Here is a 22015-nt window from a genome sequence, read left to right on the forward strand (position 1 = left end):
AGTAAGAAACAGTGACAGTGCAAGTAAAATTTTGGGATCCAAACGATCTAATTTAATTGCCGCACGTAAATTAAACAAAAAAGTAAGAAACAGTGACAGTGCAAGTAAAATTTTGGGATCCAAACGATCTAATTTAATTGCCTTACGTAAATTAAACAAAAAAGTAAGAAACAGTGACAGTGCAAGTAAAATTTTGGGATCCAAACGATCTAATTTAATTGCCTTACGTAAATTAAACAAAAAAGTAAGAAACAGTGACAGTGCAAGTAAAATTTTGGGATCCAAACGATCTAATTTAATTGCCTTACGTAAATTAAACAAAAAAGTAAGAAACAGTGACAGTGCAAGTAAAATTTTGGGATCCAAACGATCTAATTTAATTGCCCACGTAAATTAAACAAAAAAGTAAGAAACAGTGACAGTGCAAGTAAAATTTTGGGATCCAAACGATCTAATTTAATTGCCTTACGTAAATTAAACAAAAAAGTAAGAAACAGTGACAGTGCAAGTAAAATTTTGGGATCCAAACGATCTAATTTAATTGCCTTACGTAAATTAAACAAAAAAGTAAGAAACAGTGACAGTGCAAGTAAAATTTTGGGATCCAAACGATCTAATTTAATTGCCTTACGTAAATTAAACAAAAAAGTAAGAAACAGTGACAGTGCAAGTAAAATTTTGGGATCCAAACGATCTAATTTAATTGCCTTACGTAAATTAAACAAAAAAGTAAGAAACAGTGACAGTGCAAGTAAAATTTTGGGATCCAAACGATCTAATTTAATTGCCTTACGTAAATTAAACAAAAAAGTAAGAAACAGTGACAGTGCAAGTAAAATTTTGGGATCCAAACGATCTAATTTAATTGCCTTACGTAAATTAAACAAAAAAGTAAGAAACAGTGACAGTGCAAGTAAAATTTTGGGATCCAAACGATCTAATTTAATTGCCTTACGTAAATTAAACAAAAAAGTAAGAAACAGTGACAGTGCAAGTAAAATTTTGGGATCCAAACGATCTAATTTAATTGCCTTACGTAAATTAAACAAAAAAGTAAGAAACAGTGACAGTGCAAGTAAAATTTTGGGATCCAAACGATCTAATTTAATTGCCGCACGTAAATTAAACAAAAAAGTAAGAAACAGTGACAGTGCAAGTAAAATTTTGGGATCCAAACGATCTAATTTAATTGCCTTACGTAAATTAAACAAAAAAGTAAGAAACAGTGACAGTGCAAGTAAAATTTTGGGATCCAAACGATCTAATTTAATTGCGCACGTAAATTAAACAAAAAAGTAAGAAACAGTGACAGTGCAAGTAAAATTTTGGGATCCAAACGATCTAATTTAATTGCCTTACGTAAATTAAACAAAAAAGTAAGAAACAGTGACAGTGCAAGTAAAATTTTGGGATCCAAACGATCTAATTTAATTGCCGCACGTAAATTAAACAAAAAAGTAAGAAACAGTGACAGTGCAAGTAAAATTTTGGGATCCAAACGATCTAATTTAATTGCCTTACGTAAATTAAACAAAAAAGTAAGAAACAGTGACAGTGCAAGTAAAATTTTGGGATCCAAACGATCTAATTTAATTGCCTTACGTAAATTAAACAAAAAAGTAAGAAACAGTGACAGTGCAAGTAAAATTTTGGGATCCAAACGATCTAATTTAATTGCCTTACGTAAATTAAACAAAAAAGTAAGAAACAGTGACAGTGCAAGTAAAATTTTGGGATCCAAACGATCTAATTTAATTGCCTTACGTAAATTAAACAAAAAAGTAAGAAACAGTGACAGTGCAAGTAAAATTTTGGGATCCAAACGATCTAATTTAATTGCCTTACGTAAATTAAACAAAAAAGTAAGAAACAGTGACAGTGCAAGTAAAATTTTGGGATCCAAACGATCTAATTTAATTGCCTTACGTAAATTAAACAAAAAAGTAAGAAACAGTGACAGTGCAAGTAAAATTTTGGGATCCAAACGATCTAATTTAATTGCCTTACGTAAATTAAACAAAAAAGTAAGAAACAGTGACAGTGCAAGTAAAATTTTGGGATCCAAACGATCTAATTTAATTGCCGCACGTAAATTAAACAAAAAAGTAAGAAACAGTGACAGTGCAAGTAAAATTTTGGGATCCAAACGATCTAATTTAATTGCCTTACGTAAATTAAACAAAAAAGTAAGAAACAGTGACAGTGCAAGAAAATTTTGGGATCCAAACGATCTAATTTAATTGCCGCACGTAAATTAAACAAAAAAGTAAGAAACAGTGACAGTGCAAGTAAAATTTTGGGATCCAAACGATCTAATTTAATTGCCTTACGTAAATTAAACAAAAAAGTAAGAAACAGTGACAGTGCAAGTAAAATTTTGGGATCCAAACGATCTAATTTAATTGCCTTACGTAAATTAAACAAAAAAGTAAGAAACAGTGACAGTGCAAGCAAATTTTGGGCTCCAAACGATCTAATTTAATTGCCGCACGTAAATTAAACAAAAAAGTAAGAAACAGTGACAGTGCAAGTAAAATTTTGGGATCCAAACGATCTAATTTAATTGCCTTACGTAAATTAAACAAAAAAGTAAGAAACAGTGACAGTGCAAGCAAATTTTGGGATCCAAACGATCTAATTTAATTGCCGCACGTAAATTAAACAAAAAAGTAAGAAACAGTGACAGTGCAAGTAAAATTTTGGGATCCAAACGATCTAATTTAATTGCCTTACGTAAATTAAACAAAAAAGTAAGAAACAGTGACAGTGCAAGTAAAATTTTGGGATCCAAACGATCTAATTTAATTGCCGCACGTAAATTAAACAAAAAAGTAAGAAACAGTGACAGTGCAAGTAAAATTTTGGGATCCAAACGATCTAATTTAATTGCCTTACGTAAATTAAACAAAAAAGTAAGAAACAGTGACAGTGCAAGTAAAATTTTGGGATCCAAACGATCTAATTTAATTGCCTTACGTAAATTAAACAAAAAAGTAAGAAACAGTGACAGTGCAAGTAAAATTTTGGGATCCAAACGATCTAATTTAATTGCCGCACGTAAATTAAACAAAAAAGTAAGAAACAGTGACAGTGCAAGTAAAATTTTGGGATCCAAACAATCTAATTTAATTGCCTTACGTAAATTAAACAAAAAAGTAAGAAACAGTGACAGTGCAAGTAAAATTTTGGGATTCAAACGATCTAATTTAATTGCCTTACGTAAATTAAACAAAAAAGTAAGAAACAGTGACAGTGCAAGCAAATTTTGGGATCCAAACGATCTAATTTAATTGCCGCACGTAAATTAAACAAAAAAGTAAGAAACAGTGACAGTGCAAGTAAAATTTTGGGATCCAAACAATCTAATTTAATTGCCTTACGTAAATTAAACAAAAAAGTAAGAAACAGTGACAGTGCAAGTAAAATTTTGGGATCGAAACGATCTAATTTAATTGCCTTACGTAAATTAAACAAAAAAGTAAGAAACAGTGACAGTGCAAGTAAACTTTTGGGATCCAAACGAACTAATTTAATTGCCTTACGGAAATTAAACAAAAAAGTAAGAAACAGTGACAGTGCAAGTAAAATTTTGGGATCCAAACGATCTAATTTAATTGCCTTACGTAAATTAAACAAAAAAGTGAGAAACAGTGACAGTGCAAGTAAAATTTTGGGATCCAAACGATCTAATTTAATTGCCGCACGTAAATTAAACAAAAAAGTCAGAAACAGTGACAGGGCAAGTAAAATTTTGGGATCCAAACGATCTAATTTAATTGCCTTACGTAAATTAAACAAAAAAGTAAGAAACAGTGACAGTGCAAGTAAAATTTTGGGATCCAAACGATCTAATTTAATTGCCTTACGTAAATTAAACAAAAAAGTAAGAAACAGTGACAGTGCAAGCAAATTTTGGGATCCAAACGATCTAATTTAATTGTCTTACGTAAATTAAACAAAAAAGTAAGAAACAGTGACAGTGCAAGAAAATTTTGGGCTCCAAACGATCTAATTTAATTGTCTTACGTAAATTAAACAAAAAAGTAAGAAACAGTGACAGTGCAAGAAAATTTTGGGCTCCAAACGATCTAATTTAATTGTCTTACGTAAATTAAACAAAAAAGTAAGAAACAGTGACAGTGCAAGCAAATTTTGGGATCCAAACGATCTAATTTAATTGTCTTACGTAAATTAAACAAAAAAGTAAGAAACAGTGACAGTGCAAGAAAATTTTGGGCTCCAAACGATCTAATTTAATTGTCTTACGTAAATTAAACAAAAAAGTAAGAAACAGTGACAGTGCAAGAAAATTTTGGGCTCCAAACGATCTAATTTAATTGTCTTACGTAAATTAAACAAAAAAGTAAGAAACAGTGACAGTGCAAGCAAATTTTGGGATCCAAACGATCTAATTTAATCGTCTTACGTAAATTAAACAAAAAAGTAAGAAACAGTGACAGTGCAAGAAAATTTTGGGCTCCAAACGATCTAATTTAATTGTCTTACGTAAATTAAACAAAAAAGTAAGAAACAGTGACAGTGCAAGAAAATTTTGGGCTCCAAACGATCTAATTTAATTGTCTTACGTAAATTAAACAAAAAAGTAAGAAACAGTGACAGTGCAAGAAAATTTTGGGCTCCAAACGATCTAATTTAATTGCCTTACGTAAATTAAACAAAAAAGTGAGAAACAGTGACAGTGCAAGTAAAATTTTGGGATCCAAACGATCTAATTTAATTACCTTACGTAAGTTAAACAAAAAAGTAAGAAACAGTGACAGTGCAAGTAAAATTTTGGGATCCAAACGATCTAATTTAATTGCCGCACGTAAATTAAACAAAAAAGTAAGAAACAGTGACAGTGCAAGTAAAATGTTGGGATCCAAACGATCTAATTTAATTGGCTCTTTAACCTCGATCATATCCACCCTTTCATTCCACCTCAAATCTCAGAAAGAAGCAACTGAATAGTACATAAAACATGGGTAGTAGACCACATTATTATTCAATCCAATTTACCCCATTGTTAAATGCATTCACACCATTTTAAATGACAATTTCCGACGATTTTACAGTTTTTATCATGAGCTTTAAGATCAAAACAGGTCTTGTGAAACGAGATCTTGATGCATATTTTACTTATAATCAATACCTTATATATACTACTGATAAAATGTAATAATTTATTATGATTTAACATTTAGTGGATGGTTTGATATCAATATCTAGACAATTATTATTATCTTTCCCTTTTTTTAATAACCTTTAAAATCATAGCTTTTTTTGATTTTTAAATTTCTTTTAAAACTCAGCTGCTGTAGAACCAAATCGTTTTTGTGCAAAGATATCAACCGATATACCTTTCAATTTAATAGTAATAACGAGTTTTTATCCTTATTTCGTTGTTACATATTTCTTTGCTTTAATTATAGCATTCCGTTACAATATCTAAGTCTTCTTTCCTGATATTTCGATTGTATCTATTTTTCATTTTCATTTCTCTTAAAGGTTCTTCTATTTAATAGGTGAAGATTTTAATTCACAAATTTTATGAATTGGAAATAGCTTTATTATACTTATCGTTTTTTACTAATCTTGGAAACAGGACAAAATTAAACTCGATGAAAGAGATTGTATTTATTTTTCATTTTCATTTCTCTTAAAGGTTCTTCCATTTAATAGGTGAAGACTTTAATACAGAAATTTTATAAATTGAAAATAGCTTTATTCTCTTTATCCTTTTTTACTAACCTTGGAAACAGGACAAAATTAAACTCGATGAAAGATTTCTTAGAAGAAAGCCAAACAAGATTCAGTAACAAGTTTTAAAGCCTGTACGCAATCGTGTCTAATTTGCCTAGTAGAACTCTTTTGCAGAAGCTCGTTCGCAAGTACTCATTTGAAAAGAATCTTTTTGAAATCGAACCTATGAGTAATTAAATAAAAAAAAACAAGTTTTTAAATGAAAGTAAGGAGCGACATTAAAACTTAAAACGAACAGAAATTACTCCGTATATGAAATGGGCTTTTCCTTCTCAACGCCCCGTTCTTTACGCTAAAGTTTGACTCTTTCTATTAACTCTACATTTCAAAACAGTAAAAACCTTTAGCGTACAGAGCGGGGGGTTGAGAAGGAAAAGCCCCTTTCATATACGGAGTAATTTCTGTTCGTTTTAAGTTTTAATGTCGCTCCTTACTTTCATTTAAAAAACTTGTTTTTTTTTATTTAATTTCTGAACGTTTTTGAATCAATGCATGTTTTGATTTTGGCTCTCCGCAGAGGAATAATTAAAACGAAATTTGTATATTTATTTTTTTTGGCTAAATGGCTTTCTCATAATTTTGATCGAATGATTTTGAGAAAAAAAGAGCGGGGGAGGAAGCCTAGTTGCCTTCCGATTTTCGGTTAATTAAAAAGGCAACTAGAACTTTTAATTTTTTACGAATCTTTTTATAAGTAAAAGATATACGTAACTTCTAAATTAGCTTACGTAAAGAACTTTTGTATTCTCATGTTTTTATTACGTATATGATGGGGTTCGCCCCCTCGTCAGTACCTCGCTTTTTACACTAAAGCTTAAATTTTGTCCCAATTCATTAAGAATGACCCCTGAATCACAAAAGCCGCAGAATAAATAGTTGCAATTACTAAAAATACTTTAGCGTAAAGAGCGAGGTATTAGGAGGAGGTGAGCCCCTCATATGGGCAATAATTTCTGTTCGTTTTAAGTTTTAATGCTGCTGCTTACTTCCAGCTGAAAAAAAAAACTTTTTCATATTTATTTTTTCATTGTTTTTTTTTAAGTAATGCTAGTAAATCCTGCGCTCCCTTCATGGAAATTTTCTTCCTCCATGACAAATTCCTCGATGGAAAGTTCTCCCAGCATATCCCCTCTTCTCAACCCCTGCCTCCAACCAAAAAATCCTCCTGAAAACGCCTGTACACTTCCCAATAACCATTACTATATGTAAGCACTGGTCAAAGTTTTGAACTTGTAACCCCTCCCACGGGGACTGTGGGGGAGTAAGTCGTCCCCAAAGACATAGTTATAAGGTTTTTCGACTACGCTGAATAAAATGCCTATCTCAGAATTTTGATCCGTTGACTTTCGGAAAATAATTAGCGTGGGAGGGGGCCTAGGTGCCCTCCAATTTTTTTGGTCACTTAAAAAGGGCACTAGAACTTTTCATTCCCGTTAGAATGAGCCCTCTCGCAACATTCTAGGACTGAGTCGATACGATCACCCCTGGGAAAAAAAAAACAAACAAATAAACACGCATCCGTGATCTGCCTTCTGGCAAAAAATATAAAATTCCACATTTTTGTAGATATGAGCTTGAAACTTCTACAGTAGGGTTCTCTGATATGCTGAATCTGATGGTGTGATTTTCGTTAAGATTCTATGACTTTTAGGGGGTGTTTCCCCCTATTTTCTAAAATAACGCAAATTTTCTTAGGCTCGTACCTTTTGATGGGTAAGACTAAACTTGGTGAAACTTATATATTTAAATCAGCATTAAAATGCGATTCTTTTGATGTAGCTATTGGTACCAAAATTCCATTTTTTAAAGTTTTGGTTACTATTGAGCCGGGTCGCTCCTTACTACAGTTCGTTACCACGAACTGTTTGATGACGCGTTATTTGGTTAGAGGGCATGCATTGCCTTACCATTTTAGGAAAAGATGGTTTGTATTTTTGAAGTTTTGGAGAATATAGTGGGGAAACTTTACTGACTCGGAGAAGTATTTATAACCATTTAATTTTACTTGTTTCATATATTTTTCACGAGGAAAAAACGGTGACATTCTTTGGAATTCATTTTCTCGTTTAATTATTTCTTCATTTGGCTATTCACCCGATTTGTACAAAGTAAGCAATTCCAACAAGAATGAATAAGCAGTTTACTCATCCTTTCTTTCTGTTTCAAGTTTCTCAATCAGAACTCTCCCTAGATTTAAGAAGCAAGGGGCAAAATAGCGAGAGTAGATAAGCCTGAAACACAAAATGTAAATTTTGGTATTAGGAAACCAGCACTAACGTATCCATAATATTCAAAACTTCTACTATTAACAAACAACCTATTTTCTAATATATGTTTGAAAATAACTTTAAATAAAATTCTGTGGATCCAGTCCCTTAAATCTTCTTTTTGTATAATCTAAACAAAGATGACCACAAATCATGTCGTTAAGATTTTGGACTTGAGTAGAACGATATGTAATTTGTTTATTAGAAGTCTTTAAGTAGTTTATAATTTCAATACCAGGTTGGATTCGAAAAGAATCATAAGATTCTACAAATGAGTACTTGGAACCATTGAAATAACAAGTCCATGGCGTTAAAGGCGATCACATGGAGCCATAATTGATTGCGCCACATTCTTTTTCTTTATTTTACTTAGTAAGTTATCTCAAGAAAAACACCTCGAAAATAAGAAGTATGACCTAATTCACTCAATATATCAATATTTGTCAGCGGTATCACGTCATTTTTTATTCTTTTTTATGTTCCCCGTTTTTTGGAAGTGAGCATTCTTTGAATTGTGAAATCTCAACCTCAACAACTTTTCTGGGTCTTTGACCTTCTTTAGGTTCTTTAACCACTTGTATTTTCTTGGGTTTACCATAATTTTGGGAGCTTCAACAACAGCTTCTGATCCAAAGTCAATAATTCTGTATGTACCGAGTAATTTTAAACTTCGACCTTCGGTAAAGTCCCAGGTAGCGTTAAGCCTTCTCCTTTAGCTTTTGAAGAATCAGTAATTTTATCAAGAATTTTTTTCCAGCATATGTACCCAATACAGCACCATTTGTCAAAGTATTAAAAACGGAAGTAAGTCGCCATTTTGAATCAGTTGATGATATGACATAATTATATAGACAACTTTATTCTTTATTTTTCCTTGCTCAATTTGTTCGATTTTTTCTTTTAATCGACAGTTTAATAGTTTCTTTACCAACAATTAATATTTTCTATTCGAATTCGGCAATTTTTGTTTTTCTTAAAACCTTGGTTTATTTTTTGAAGAGCAGATAAATGAATTGTGTATCCAATAAAGAAAGCATTTTTATTGATTTTAAATTAATTGACAAGAGATAAGAACGGTAATCTTGGATGAGGGTTAAGGCAATATCTTTCTTTCCAAGGCAAAAAAGTTTTAGTTTCAAATGGATTGACTCTGCTATTTTGTCATTAATTCAAGATTTATCTGAGGAATATACCTTCTTAGTACCATTTTAGGTAATTCGTCATTGATTTTTTTTTAAACCAGCCAACCTTTGAATTCAGATTTACATACGACACCACATCCTCCTAACTCTCAGACGTAATTCAACATCCAAAATAAAAAAGAACTTGATTTGTTATTGGCCGATACGAAAATTCAGAAACTGAATAATTTGTTTTAAATACTAGCAGTGGTTTTAATTGTAGCATGAAATGATCGGTATCATCGAGGGGGGAAGGGGAGTTGGAGTATTGTAAAAGGTTTTGAGGTCGGTACAAATAACATCCAAACTGGTTCCACCTTTCGTTGTAGGGAAATCAACAATTTGCTGTAGCTTTTTGACCTTTGGAAAGATAAATAAGACTTGGTTTTTTTGCATCTCCTGCTATAAAAAGTGCCACATTTGGATACTTTGTCGTCACAAAGTCAAGACTTGCTTGTAGCCTAGCATGACAATTACAACGAGAACAAGCATTCTGTCTGGGTGAATAATAAATGAGCAATCAATCGACCTTGTGTCTCCGGCTTGAACCCTTTTTTTATATATATTGTGTGTGTTGTACAGAAGTTTAAATAAAAAAAAATCAATGTTTAAATTACTGTAAGGCCGAGACAGGTAGGTGGCTTGGTACATATCCAAATGATTTCATTTTAATAGCCTAGTCCTGGCACATGGATAAGGGTAGGAGATAGTAAATTCTTCACCAAAATCATTAATGCTCCTCGTAGATAGCTTCGAAGACCACACTGTCTTTCCATGACGAAAGTAAAACAGTTCAAAATAGGGATGATACCTTTTTATTGACAGTGAATAGATATAAAATTATTTAACTGGATATTTCGAACACATATACAGTGTTCATCATCAGCAGTAAAAGTTTTACTGCTGATGATGAACACTGTATATGTGTTCGAAATATCCAGTTAAATAATTTTATATCTATTCACTGTCAATAAAAAGGTATCATCCCCATTTTGAACTGTTTTACTTTTATTACTTCTCCTCCTCTTTTCCCCAGCGGGCTCTCAGCTGGGCGTTGTTGGATACTAGCAAACACGATTGAAATCAGAAGCTAGACTCATGATTATGACTTTATGGGCTATACACCTGATTAAAATTCTGGTGGAAAGGGTTAAGGAATTTCTAACCATTTCCTCCTTAGCCTAATGAGTAGACGGACTGACGATCTCAAGCCAGAACTGACCATCAATAAATTTAGGGTTTAAAGCAACCAAGTTCAATCTAACAAGTAAGGAAAGAGCTGCATGGCTCTTCACCTAATCTATCATTTTTCATAATCAGATTCGCAGCCAGGGTTTAAGTTGCGTTTTGACTAACTTGTTCTAATAAATTTAACTGCTCCATACCTTCTCTAAAAGATACCACTTTTGAGATTTCAGTTCCATAATTCTTTTTACTTATGTTAGAGACACTGATATTAAGAGTTGCAATTGGAAGTCATATTTTCATTATTTCTCTGAAATCATTTACTTTTACATGCTAGTAACAAAAATTGGAGCCAAGCTCTAGCAACATGTGTATAGATCTAAGAAGTTATTTACTGAAGGGATATAGCTTAAAGTCGGAAAAATACAAAGGATCGGGATGGAGAGGACAGGGTTTTGACTCTACTTCCAAAATTCAAGGTTTCTCGGGTCTTCCCCTTGACTTCCAATTATTTTTCATACAGTTCATTTTTGTTTACTTTTTCAAATCCCCCTTTCCCCGGATTCATCCATCTCAAGTTTATTTATGCAGATGTTCATGCATTGAAATCTGTAAGGATACCTCCAAGCAGAATTTCAGATTAAATGAAATTTTGACGCCCTTTTCTGCGCTTGGTCGTTTAGGCCTATAAATGTCTGTGATTATTTTCTTCACTAATCGATTCTAAGAAACATAAATTATAATACATTGCAAGCATTGTTTTGTTGAAGCTAAAACAAATCGGATCATAGTCAGGTAACATAACTCTTGAGAAGAATTTTTTTAATGGGAATATCTAAGAACGGCAGGATATAATTATCCTTTATTTTGAGATCATTAGTTTCTTTGACATTGAAATTGCAAAGGAGAGATTTTTCATCCTGTCAATTGATTTTTTCTTGGGAAATTCAGGTTTTTCCTCAAAGGAAACCAAAAAGTCTATTAAAGTTTCTATGATAGAAGTTCCGCTTCCAGTTGTTTTTTCAGCCCAATGTTTAAAGGATTATTATTAAACCAGTACTCACATTTTTGGTCAAAGCCAAATAAGCAAAGTCGTTTCCTAAATGTGTATCTTAGTATCTGAAAGCAAACTGTATAAAAAAGGACCATGTAGAAACAAAAGAAATTAGTAATGCAGATATAAATTAGCGTATGATCCCATCTGCACTTGCCTAATGCCAAACATGATCCAGAACATATAGACTTGTGCTCTGTAATTTCCTATTTTGTAATTTTTTTATCTTCTAGTAGATTTTAAAGAAACTTTTATTAAAACCAGGGAACAGAAATCTTTGAGACACTGAAAATGGATTGTTAAAATTTCCAAAATATTCAACATTTTGTGTGATTCATTATTATCGGTTACCCTCTCAAAATTGACTATTTCCCACAAAAGAAAAAAAAATGAAATGAGTTCCTCAAACGGAGTGTTGGTTTTCTTTGGGATGTAGGAAAAATTTTGAAAAGTACAAAGTAGTGACGATGAGACTGCGAGAGGACGCACTAAACAAGACTAATAAGAACAATCCATGCAAAAAAAAGTAATGATAATAATTTGACTAACATTATAAATCTGACATTTAAAACCCATGGACCCCTATGTTAAAATACTGACAGCAATATATAAGGAAAATTTGACCAATTTTCTCCCATATATCCTTTCTTTTACTTGGCCAGAGACAAATCTTGGGGTCCAATTTATTTTGTTTCGACAGTTAAAAAAAAAAAAAAAAAAAAAAAAAAAAAAAAAAAAAAAAAAAAAAAAAAAAAAAAAAAAAATACAGATTCCCAAGACAAAAAAGTAGTATAAAAAAGTCTATTTAAATTACACTTACATTTTTACATATGGATCAGAATATCCGTTTGAGTCCATAGCTGATAAGTCTTTACATTTGAGAATTGTGACAATCATGGTTTCTCGTCCCCTTGAGTATAAAAGAGATAAAAGGATTGAGCCACGATTCCTCCAAGCCTCAACCAGACGGGACATGGACTAAAACGAAAGAAACGAAGTTATTGACAATATTTTTGTTTTAACAGTTTAGAGATTTCATAATTAGTTGGACAGAACACTATTTTTTTCTCTTGACTTTAAAAAAAAATCTCATTCTCGGTATTGGTTTTGTTAACATAAATATTATTCCAGTTTCCTCAACATTGTCTTTTCATCGAAGGTGAGATCTGTGTCAATGATGCATAGTTTAAAATAACAATGAATTTTCAATCAACTTTGCATGTTTTCGATCAACGTTTCTTGAGCAACGTTTTCGATCAACCAAGCATTATTTCGAATTTCAGAATAAATTTTGTGTCACTCGTTTTTAAAAATGGACTGAGTTTTGCTTGAAAAGTTTGATTGGTCCTTTCCAATATGACGTCCTAAGCGAAAAACATTTGAAAAAGAAACCATTAACAAATTGTTTTTGACTCTTGTTTATTCTAGTCCGCCATAACGATCTTGTATATTCAATGATAATAATATTATAGAGTCACCTGTAAGTGTCAATAATTTTTTTTTTATTCTTTTGGCAATAATTGGCATTCCGTGATACTTTATCACTCACGTAACTAAATAAATCATATTTTAGAATTTAAAAAAAAGGTATACTCGAAAAAGTTTAATTTATCTGTCTCAAGTCGTATACAGCACTCAGACTGGCAGTGACTAAAAGTCAACAGGTGAAAAAAAATGATCTCCACCCCAACTACCCCAATGAAACCCCACCCAATCTATATTTAATAAGAAAGAATTAAATTAATTTGCTGTTAATTGTGCTTTTGTCCAGAAAATAACAATGAGATACTATAAAATACTGTAATTCTACGTAATATGATTTTAACTCGTCGGTTTAAGGTTAGACATTAAAACAGAACGAGCATTCTGGCCTTTCTTAGAATCGTTGTTTCGGTAAGAGTATAATAATTAGATTTATCTTTCTGTTAACATCTAAAAAAATAAAAAAAAAGAGAAAAACAAGAAAAGAAAACTATATGAGACTGCTTAATCAAGTAAATAAAGTGTATACATTCAATTGTACTCAATTATTCTTAATATTTTAAATAAATTTGCACAATTTTGTTGTGTAAGAGCCAGATATACCATGAGCAGAACATTTTCGCCTATGCCAAACTTGATCTGAAACTTTAGGTTTAAATGGGCTTCTGTTGCATATAAAGAAAAGCTTTTAGTAAATCATAATAAATAATATTACTGTCTGATGAATAACCTTAATGCTAGTTGATCTCTTGTGTATATGCATGATCCAGTCATAAATTATTGCAAATACACATTAGTTTTTAAGAAGAAGACCAACCTGCAAATCAAAAATACTTGTTTCCAAAATATTTACTTGGCAAGACATTTTAGGAGAAAGAACAATTAAAATTAAAGTAAAATATTACGTTCAGACTTGGGAGTCCATGAATGCAAAATTAGGCTTTTCGGAATATTCTGCATGACCATAACACATCATAGATGGCGTTTAACTACAAAGAGTTACTACAAGAGTTTTTTGTTTGTTTGTTTTTTTTTTTGTTTTTTTTTCATAGGCATGTATTTTGGGGGTGATACCTGACACTGGGATGAAATGGATATTCTGTGGTAGCCACAACACTTGGCTGGGTAGAGAATTTAAAGTGGCGAAACCCTATAGGCCAGTGTATTCTCCTGATGAGCCCTTGTGTTGGGTTGTTGCCTCTGAATTATTTGTCTTTATTATTTTTTCTATTGTTTGGTAAATGACGACTTATACTTATTGACGACATGACTGCCTGTCCATGGATTATTCTTTATGGTTGATTGTGTATGACTATGCTGTTTGACCTATGTGATTGTATGGATGAGTAGGGTTAAGGCCTCATTCAAGTGCTGGTCTATATTAATCACTAATTTAGGAAAAGAGTCTTCCTTTTCTTTTTCTGTCTCCTTTTTTTTGTGTGTGTGTGTGTGTGTGTTTGTGCTGTTGCATTGGTGATTTCTCTTTTCATGATAATTTTATAGAAATTTTAGATATGAGGGCCAAAACAAAAGGCTTTATTGGCTACATAGTAGAAATCAAGCATGGTAATAAAAAGTCTAAAATAAAATTAAATACAGTTTTAGTAACATACTGTAGTTGGTTTTTCCAAAGGCAGAGTAAAGTGTCGTGAATAGAGGTTCTGTAGAACAGATAAAGGTAGTCGAAGTTCACCTAAAACTTCATAGCCAAATCGATCATCATCTGTAAAAGAGAAAAAAAATGTTCCTCAAAAATTTAAATTAAAGTTGCAAGTTCATAAAAGAAAAATAAACACTACTCGAACTTCCATTTAAATTTAGGAAGTACAAAGTGAATTAGAAAAATTCTTGGTGGATAGCGAAGCTTAACAGAGTTTAAAATACCTTTGTTCTGCTAAGTTCAATTTCAAATCAATGCACTTTGAAATATTCCTGCATCATAGTCAGGTATGATTTACCTGCAAAGTATTTAGCTATTATTGTCTTACTCAGGAACACACAGAGGTTGTGAAGGTCTGAGAATATCGAAATCTCATATTTTTATGATTTTCGATAATTTCCTATTACCTTCGAAAAATACAAATTCTTGTATTTTTTTTAATTTGACCAGGTCCTTTATTTTTTAAACTATGTTGGTGTGTTATCTTCTTTACTTTTCTTATCATCATTAAAAGTAAAACTTCCCACTAGTATGAGTAGAAATTTCTGTTTACTATGTTCAACACGGTTGCCCCTTTAGGGGCAACGAACGTAAAGAACGAGCCCTATCCTACAAAAAAAGAAAACCTAGCTTGAAAAAAGTGTCAATTGAGGGAGAATCATCATTTTATCTTGATTGAGGGCTGGTAATTATTATTTCAATGAAACTTAATAATAAAAGTATGTCGTGGGAAAAATTTATGGGGATTTTAAAAATATTCAGAAACCCCAGGAAACTTAAATAAAAACTGATTAAATGACAATGTCACATTAAAATGAAAACTGCACCACTAGAACTAACATAGCCAAAAATAGTATTTGGGGGAATTATAGTCTTTTATCTTGAACAAAAAGGAAAATTACTTTCTCTCATAGGATGCAATGATGCTTCTCCTTTTTTTTTTTCTTGCTTCTTTTTTTCTAGTGTCACTATTGGGGCCCTAGCGATGACATTTCGTTCTAATAAATATTAAATGCCTGATTCTCTCGGGCTTGTTTACTAATTCCAACCAAGAAAATGCCAAATTAGAGCAAAAGACAGGGCTATTGTCTATATTTCTTTTATACAAACTCTCCCAAAATCAAACTTTTCTTTCAGAGGTCCTTTGTTGCTTCTTTAGTTACTTTGAAGTTCCTTATTTCAAAAGATTGTCTTTAGATTGCAAATTATTGGCACGAATCTACCTAAAAGTAAGGTAGATAGATTGTAATAAGGTAAATAAAAGGTAAAAAGTTAAAAAAAATTCAATGGAACAAAGGGTACATTCCAGAAGGCAATGACTAAAAACTATGACTAATTATTGTTATTGCTGAGACCCCAAACAACCAGATAATAAACAATTTAACTCAATTATAACTAGACAATTTTACAATGTCCTGTGTTGCAATATTTGTTTACAGCATAAGTGTAAGAAGAATTAAAATATTGATAGCTCTTGCTAATTATGCGTTTTGCTAATTATCTTTATCCTTTATCCTTTTAGCATGCTAATTATGTGTACCCATATGGGCCATTGTAGGATGAGGATAATAACAACAATTATAATTAAAACTAATCAGTTTCAAGAGCACAATCTAATTTTGCCAGAATAACAAGACTTTAGCGGTGTATCTATTATATATTTTCATCTCTGAAGGTGTAGATTTTTCGGGAATTAAATTTTAAAAAAAATGAATTAGAGCCAACTTTTCTTTGTAACAAATATATAATCTGAGCAATATTTCAAAAATTTTCTACTTATTAATCATAGCTTATACCGTTAATGATTTAAATTGATCCGTACAATACGTACTAAAGAGTTTCAAGGACTTTCGAATCATTCAAATCTGGAAAACTTAACTGCTGATTAAGCATCCCAAAGCACTACGGACGAAACATTAGTGACCTGTCATAACTTTTTTGTACAGAAAAAAATTAGCTGGCCCGGCTTTCACATGTCTCTTTATTAAGATCTCGCAATGTTACCAATACCGACAAGACATGCGGCTTACCTATCAAAAAAGCATAAAAGGAAAAAAAAAATTCCACTTACTTATAATATAATTTGTATAACACTACGAAAACGTAAAAGAACATTAGGCGGGAACTTAATCGATTTTATCTAATTGGATATCAAAATGATAAAGGTTGCTAAAAAGCTGAGACTATGCTCAAGTAAAGCTATATAGTTACTACTAACTTAAGATTAATATAACCCTTAAATTTATTTTATTTAAATTTCAATCTAAATGATAAGGATTTACAACAAATTCACTAAGCCAATATTTATTATCATTTCTAAGGGAAATTGACGAATCTTACCCATGACAGCTAAATGCAGTGTTTTTGTTTCAATGTCTTCAGCTTCTACGTTGAAAAATGTCACCGTTTCACTAAATTCTGGATTCACAGTTTTCTGTACTGTACTAGTTCGAAGTCTGTAGTCCTATAATACAATAATAAAGATCAGCATTTTTCGGCTGTTTTTCAAACTTCAAGCAATTTTTTTGCTCCACTTGCTGAAAATAACTTGCTTTGTTTAGAAGACAATTTCGAAATACATTTTAAACACAAATAATTTAGATGTAGCCTCAACGGTGTAAGCAAAGTGTGAACATGTATGTTGCAGTCAGTATGCAAGGCTAGTGAAATCTATTGTTCAGATTATTCAAAATCCGGGTTATTAGAAGTATATCAGCTCTGGGGTCGTTATGTCGGCATTTAGTTCCTAACTGCCTCTCATTTCCTTCTAAATATAACGACATGCTGCTGGCGAATCAATTATAAAGCTGCTTTAAAAAAAGAGTTATTGGATCTCTGCATCGTTTAAAATGTACAGAGGCACCAGGTTATAGCGTTTTCAGGATTCAAAGATTAATGACGAGGGCGTTATTGAAGTGTAGATGTCATATGATCTAAAACCATAAATTTCACTTGCATTTGGAGTTATGTTATATGAATTATAATTCATTTAATTCATTTGTACTCAAAAGTTAAGCTAAATCGAACCAAAGGGAGTGGATGACATATTGCTTATAAGATTTGACTTGGACAAAGGAAGTCAAATAAACACGTTTAAAAAGTAATTTTTTCGAAGAAAAGCAAATAGTAACATTGAAAGTTAAGACAAGAAAAAATTAACCCATATGCAAAGTGAATAGAAACTCAAAATGAACAGAGATGACTATGAATTTCACAATTTAACCCAAAACGACAGGAATTACAATCAATAATGGAGTCAAATCAAAAACCTCCCTCAAGCCCCCCCCCCTATATTCCATTTTTACTTTAATGAAAACTACATTTATTAGTTCTAATTGTATCATTCCAAATTTCTGGAAATACTGCTTAAATTGGTTAGATTTGAAAGAAAGAAAACATGGACTCAATGCAGTGTCATGTACAAAAAGTAAAATTAAATTGTCACATATATTAAACCAGACATTTTTTCCCTGAATTAATTTGCGCTTTACAGGAAACCAAATCGATTGCACCAAATATTATCAATAGACGCTTCTAAAAGCGTTTTTTAGCTATTCATTTTCTATAAATTTGACAGGAAAGGATTTAAAAAGACTAAGAAATGATAAGAATTCATCTTGTTTTAAAATAGTAAAACTAAACTGATTGTCAAAAAAATATATGCGAGTTCGTTTATTTCACTTTTGCAATCAAAAGATTTTTCAATTTTTCTTTTTCAATTTTTTCTGTTAACCGTGCAATGAAAATGATACCGTGTTTAAAATGTTTCTCGCTTTAACTCAAGCACAAAGGAGACATAAACCCTTAAGGATTAAGAATTGGACAGCCAACTCGATTGTGTTTGTGATACCTCTTTTTATTTGGAGCTTGACTTTATTATTGGGTTGTTAATTATTGTTAATTAAATAACGTTACATTTTTTTTCATTTCAAAATTTGTCAAATATTAAAATATTTTTGTCACATATTGAATTCCTTGCTAATTTTTTTTTCGGCAGAAATCTTGTGCACTTTACGTTGCAGCCGAAAATAATTTTTTTTTGTCATTAATTTTATTTTTTGTGGGGAGATTGCTTTTTTTTAACTATTCATTTTTTTACCGTGCATGTTGGATGCATTCTGTAATGCAAAAGCTTCTCAGATTTCGCATTTTAGTCTGTTGAAGTCCAGAATTTACATTTTTACATTCAGAGTTTACCTATTCCTTAAAATTCTGAAGGGGCACACAAAAATTATTTGTGAACCCCTCAAGGGGTATGCAGAAAACAGCTTCCAAATTTATTCCAACTGCATTAAAAAGTAAACACAGGCAAACTTTGTGAACATTATGTGAAAATTACAGGTGGAAGGAGGAGGATGAAACGGAACTGGTTACAACACTATTAACTTTTATTCTGTTAAAAAAAAGTCAGAAAATGCCTAGGTTAAAAAATAAACGTGATAAGGCTGAATGTTTTACTAAAACTTAAAAAAAATGTAACTAAAATTTGGGCATTAAAAATTTGTATTGATTTCTGTAGACGTTTAAGCCCTTGCGATTTTATAAATCCTTTTCCCCTTTCTTTCCGAAAAAGGAAACTTGCTTCTCCCAAAGTATTTTCGTCCCCCTTCTAAATTTATAAAAGGCACCTTTTTCTGGTATTTCAATTTAAAGATGGCATTTTTAAGGTAATTTCATTGAAAAAAATATAAAAACGATAACATTGTCCTCCTTGGATTTGAAAACTACATTCTCCCGTCAAATATCCTTGAGTTTACGTAAATGTACTCTATAATGTCACTTAAATACAAACACGAAAGAAAAAACTAATTTGTTCGGAAATTAGATAGAAACTTGGATATCTCTAACATGAGATTAAAGACACAAAACCCGCAGAAAAACAAACAATTTTAGACCACAGTGCCTTTCAAATATTGACAAAATGAAAATACAGAAATATATTGACAGTGGATAGAAATGTTGATTATTGCATCAGTGATAAACCAATGTTTCTCAGAACAATCATTTCCGAAGATGTGGAAAGCTGCATATGTCCGTGTTATACCGAAAGTCAAGACACCCGAGTCCTGTGACCAACTGACACCAATATTGATAACTCCTAATTTAGCAAAAGTAGCTGAGGGTTTTATCTACCATTCTTTGTTGGAACAAATTGCTGCTGCGATCGATCCGTACCAATATGGTTGCATACGAGGCAGTAGCACTTCAATATATCTAGTGCAAATGTATCACTTAATCGTCCAGTGGTTGGAAAGTTCTAATAGTACTGTCGACTTATTTCTGGCGGACTACCGAAAAGCATTCGACCTTATCAAACACATGACTGCATTAACTAATCTGAAAGAAATGGGAGCTAAAACACAAATATCACTATCCCAGATGCTCTGTTTCCAATTGTTTCCTCTGCAACAATCCTAGGCGTAACGTTTACAAATGACTGCTCGTTTAAGCTGCATGTAGACAATATTGTTTACAAGGGCCACTATTCAATCCAGAGTTTAACAAGTATACGCAGGTTAGGCTTCTCTTATCGTCAGCTCCTGCTAGCGTATACAACCTACATTAGGCCTTTCCTCAGCAATACGGGACAGTATTGCTGTCCCGTTTGGGGTCCCCAAACTCAGAACATAGCTTACATGGCAGATGAACTAGAACATGTCCAAAAACGCGCTACTAGAATAATACTTGGCCCCATTTTCAGCAGCTACGAAAGTGCCCTTGAGCTCTTGAATTTGCCCATCTTATTCAACCGAAGACATGAGCTAATAATGAAATTTGAGAAATCACTATTAACAAACGAGAAGCACCGATCCATACTTCCACCATCCGCATCCATCAGCAGACATACTAGGCATTACAACAAACTAGAACCAGTCAAGTGCCATACGAACAGATTCGCAAACTTCTTTGTACCATATTTCGTAAGAGCATTTAACAAGTGTTAATTGTAATTTTGTGATTGTAAAAGCAGCGTAATTTAGCGTTCATTTTTGAGTGCTACGATAGCTATTTAAATAAACAAATACGAATACGAATACGAAGATAAGGAATAAATCAACGTCTATTAAAAGTTTTACGTGTTATTTTCGTATCTCTATGTTTTCATTTTATTTATTAACCAAAAGATAGAATTAAAACAAATTGTAAGCTTCATTTTGAATAACACTTGATGACACATTAAAGCCATAAGAAAACGTTCAAAATCATACAATTATTAAAATTCTATAACTTTTAAGCTACAAAAAAGAACCAAAAGATAAAAGGTGAATAAAAATTTTCCTTCAACTAAAGAAAATTAAAAATAGAAGGGAAATTCCAATGTACAAATGTATTTTTTTACAAATGTAATTTTATTTCTGTAATATGCATACAGAAAGTAAAAAGAAATACAAATGATTAAAACTAAAAGACATAAGATAAAACAGAAACAGAACCCAATACATAACTTACAGATATTTCTGATCCTTTTTCAAGAATAAGTAAACAGTAAGGATCGGCCAGACCATTGATATCTGTGGCTCTAAGCCCCTGCAACAGTATAAATACAAATTCATCATCGCATTTAATCTTGTACTTAAATAAAGAATGGAAATACGCTGTAAAAAAAAGAAAGAAAAAACTAAGAAAGAAAGAAAGAGTGTAAAAAGGAATAACATACTCAGTTATCATAATACATCTTTAGCTTCCAAAAAGTTTAAGCTTCAACAAAGCAACAACAATAAATATATCGTTAATGTCAGAACAGCATGTTTATCATAACATTGCAAAGCTACAACACTAGATTCGAGCTAATTCTTTCCTCTTTTCTGCGCGAAAATGTCAAGAAAAAAGAAGTTAGCCTCACTACGTGCCACAAGAACCGAAGAACAAAAAATAAATAAAATAAGATGAAAAAAAAATTAAACGAGCCGGAGCTTCAATCAGCAAACCATAGGAAGCGCAATAGCGTTGCCTAGGTAAAGAGCAATGTGGGCACAATACATTATTTATTTCTTTGTTTGTTTGGTTTTTTGTTTGTTTTTTTTTTTTTTTTTTTTTTTTTTTTTTTTTTTTTTTTTTTTTTTTTTTTTGTCGCTTCGTATGAAAGGAGTTGTCGTAGAAACTTCGAAAGGAGCTCATTAGATTGGAAATTGAAAAGGCTAGTGTCCTTTTTAATAATCGAAAATGATTGGTGGGCAGCCAGTCCCCCTCCCCACTTCCATCATTTCCCCAAACACATCCAATCAAAATTCTGAGACAGCCATTTTGTTCAGCGTAGTTGAAAGGCTCGAAAATTATATCTTTCAGGATGACAACTCCACCCACATCCCTAGCATCAAGGATTTTAAGTTATGCCCTGGGTGCATATGAGGGTTTTTACAGAAATAGTGGTCATATGAATTTCGGAGGGGGCTCATTGGAATGGTAATCAGAAGTTCTAGAG

General features: G+C 31.9%; 1 protein-coding gene across 2 annotated transcripts in view; it reads right to left on the reverse strand.

Moving 5' to 3' along the window:
• Positions 1-22015, reverse strand: part of LOC136039878 (double C2-like domain-containing protein beta) — a 124261-nt gene that overhangs the window by 25343 nt on the left and 76903 nt on the right. For both annotated transcript variants that reach the window (XM_065723836.1, XM_065723837.1), the window contains 4 exons: positions 21043-21120; positions 16933-17056; positions 14546-14655; positions 12271-12428 (listed from right to left, as the gene is read on the reverse strand). In XM_065723836.1, the coding sequence (XP_065579908.1) occupies positions 12271-12428; positions 14546-14655; positions 16933-17056; positions 21043-21120 (470 nt within the window). The remainder of the gene's footprint in view (positions 1-12270; positions 12429-14545; positions 14656-16932; positions 17057-21042; positions 21121-22015) is intronic.

Source organism: Artemia franciscana, chromosome 20 (genome assembly GCF_032884065.1).
Source record: "Artemia franciscana chromosome 20, ASM3288406v1, whole genome shotgun sequence".
NCBI lineage: Eukaryota > Metazoa > Arthropoda > Branchiopoda > Anostraca > Artemiidae > Artemia > Artemia franciscana.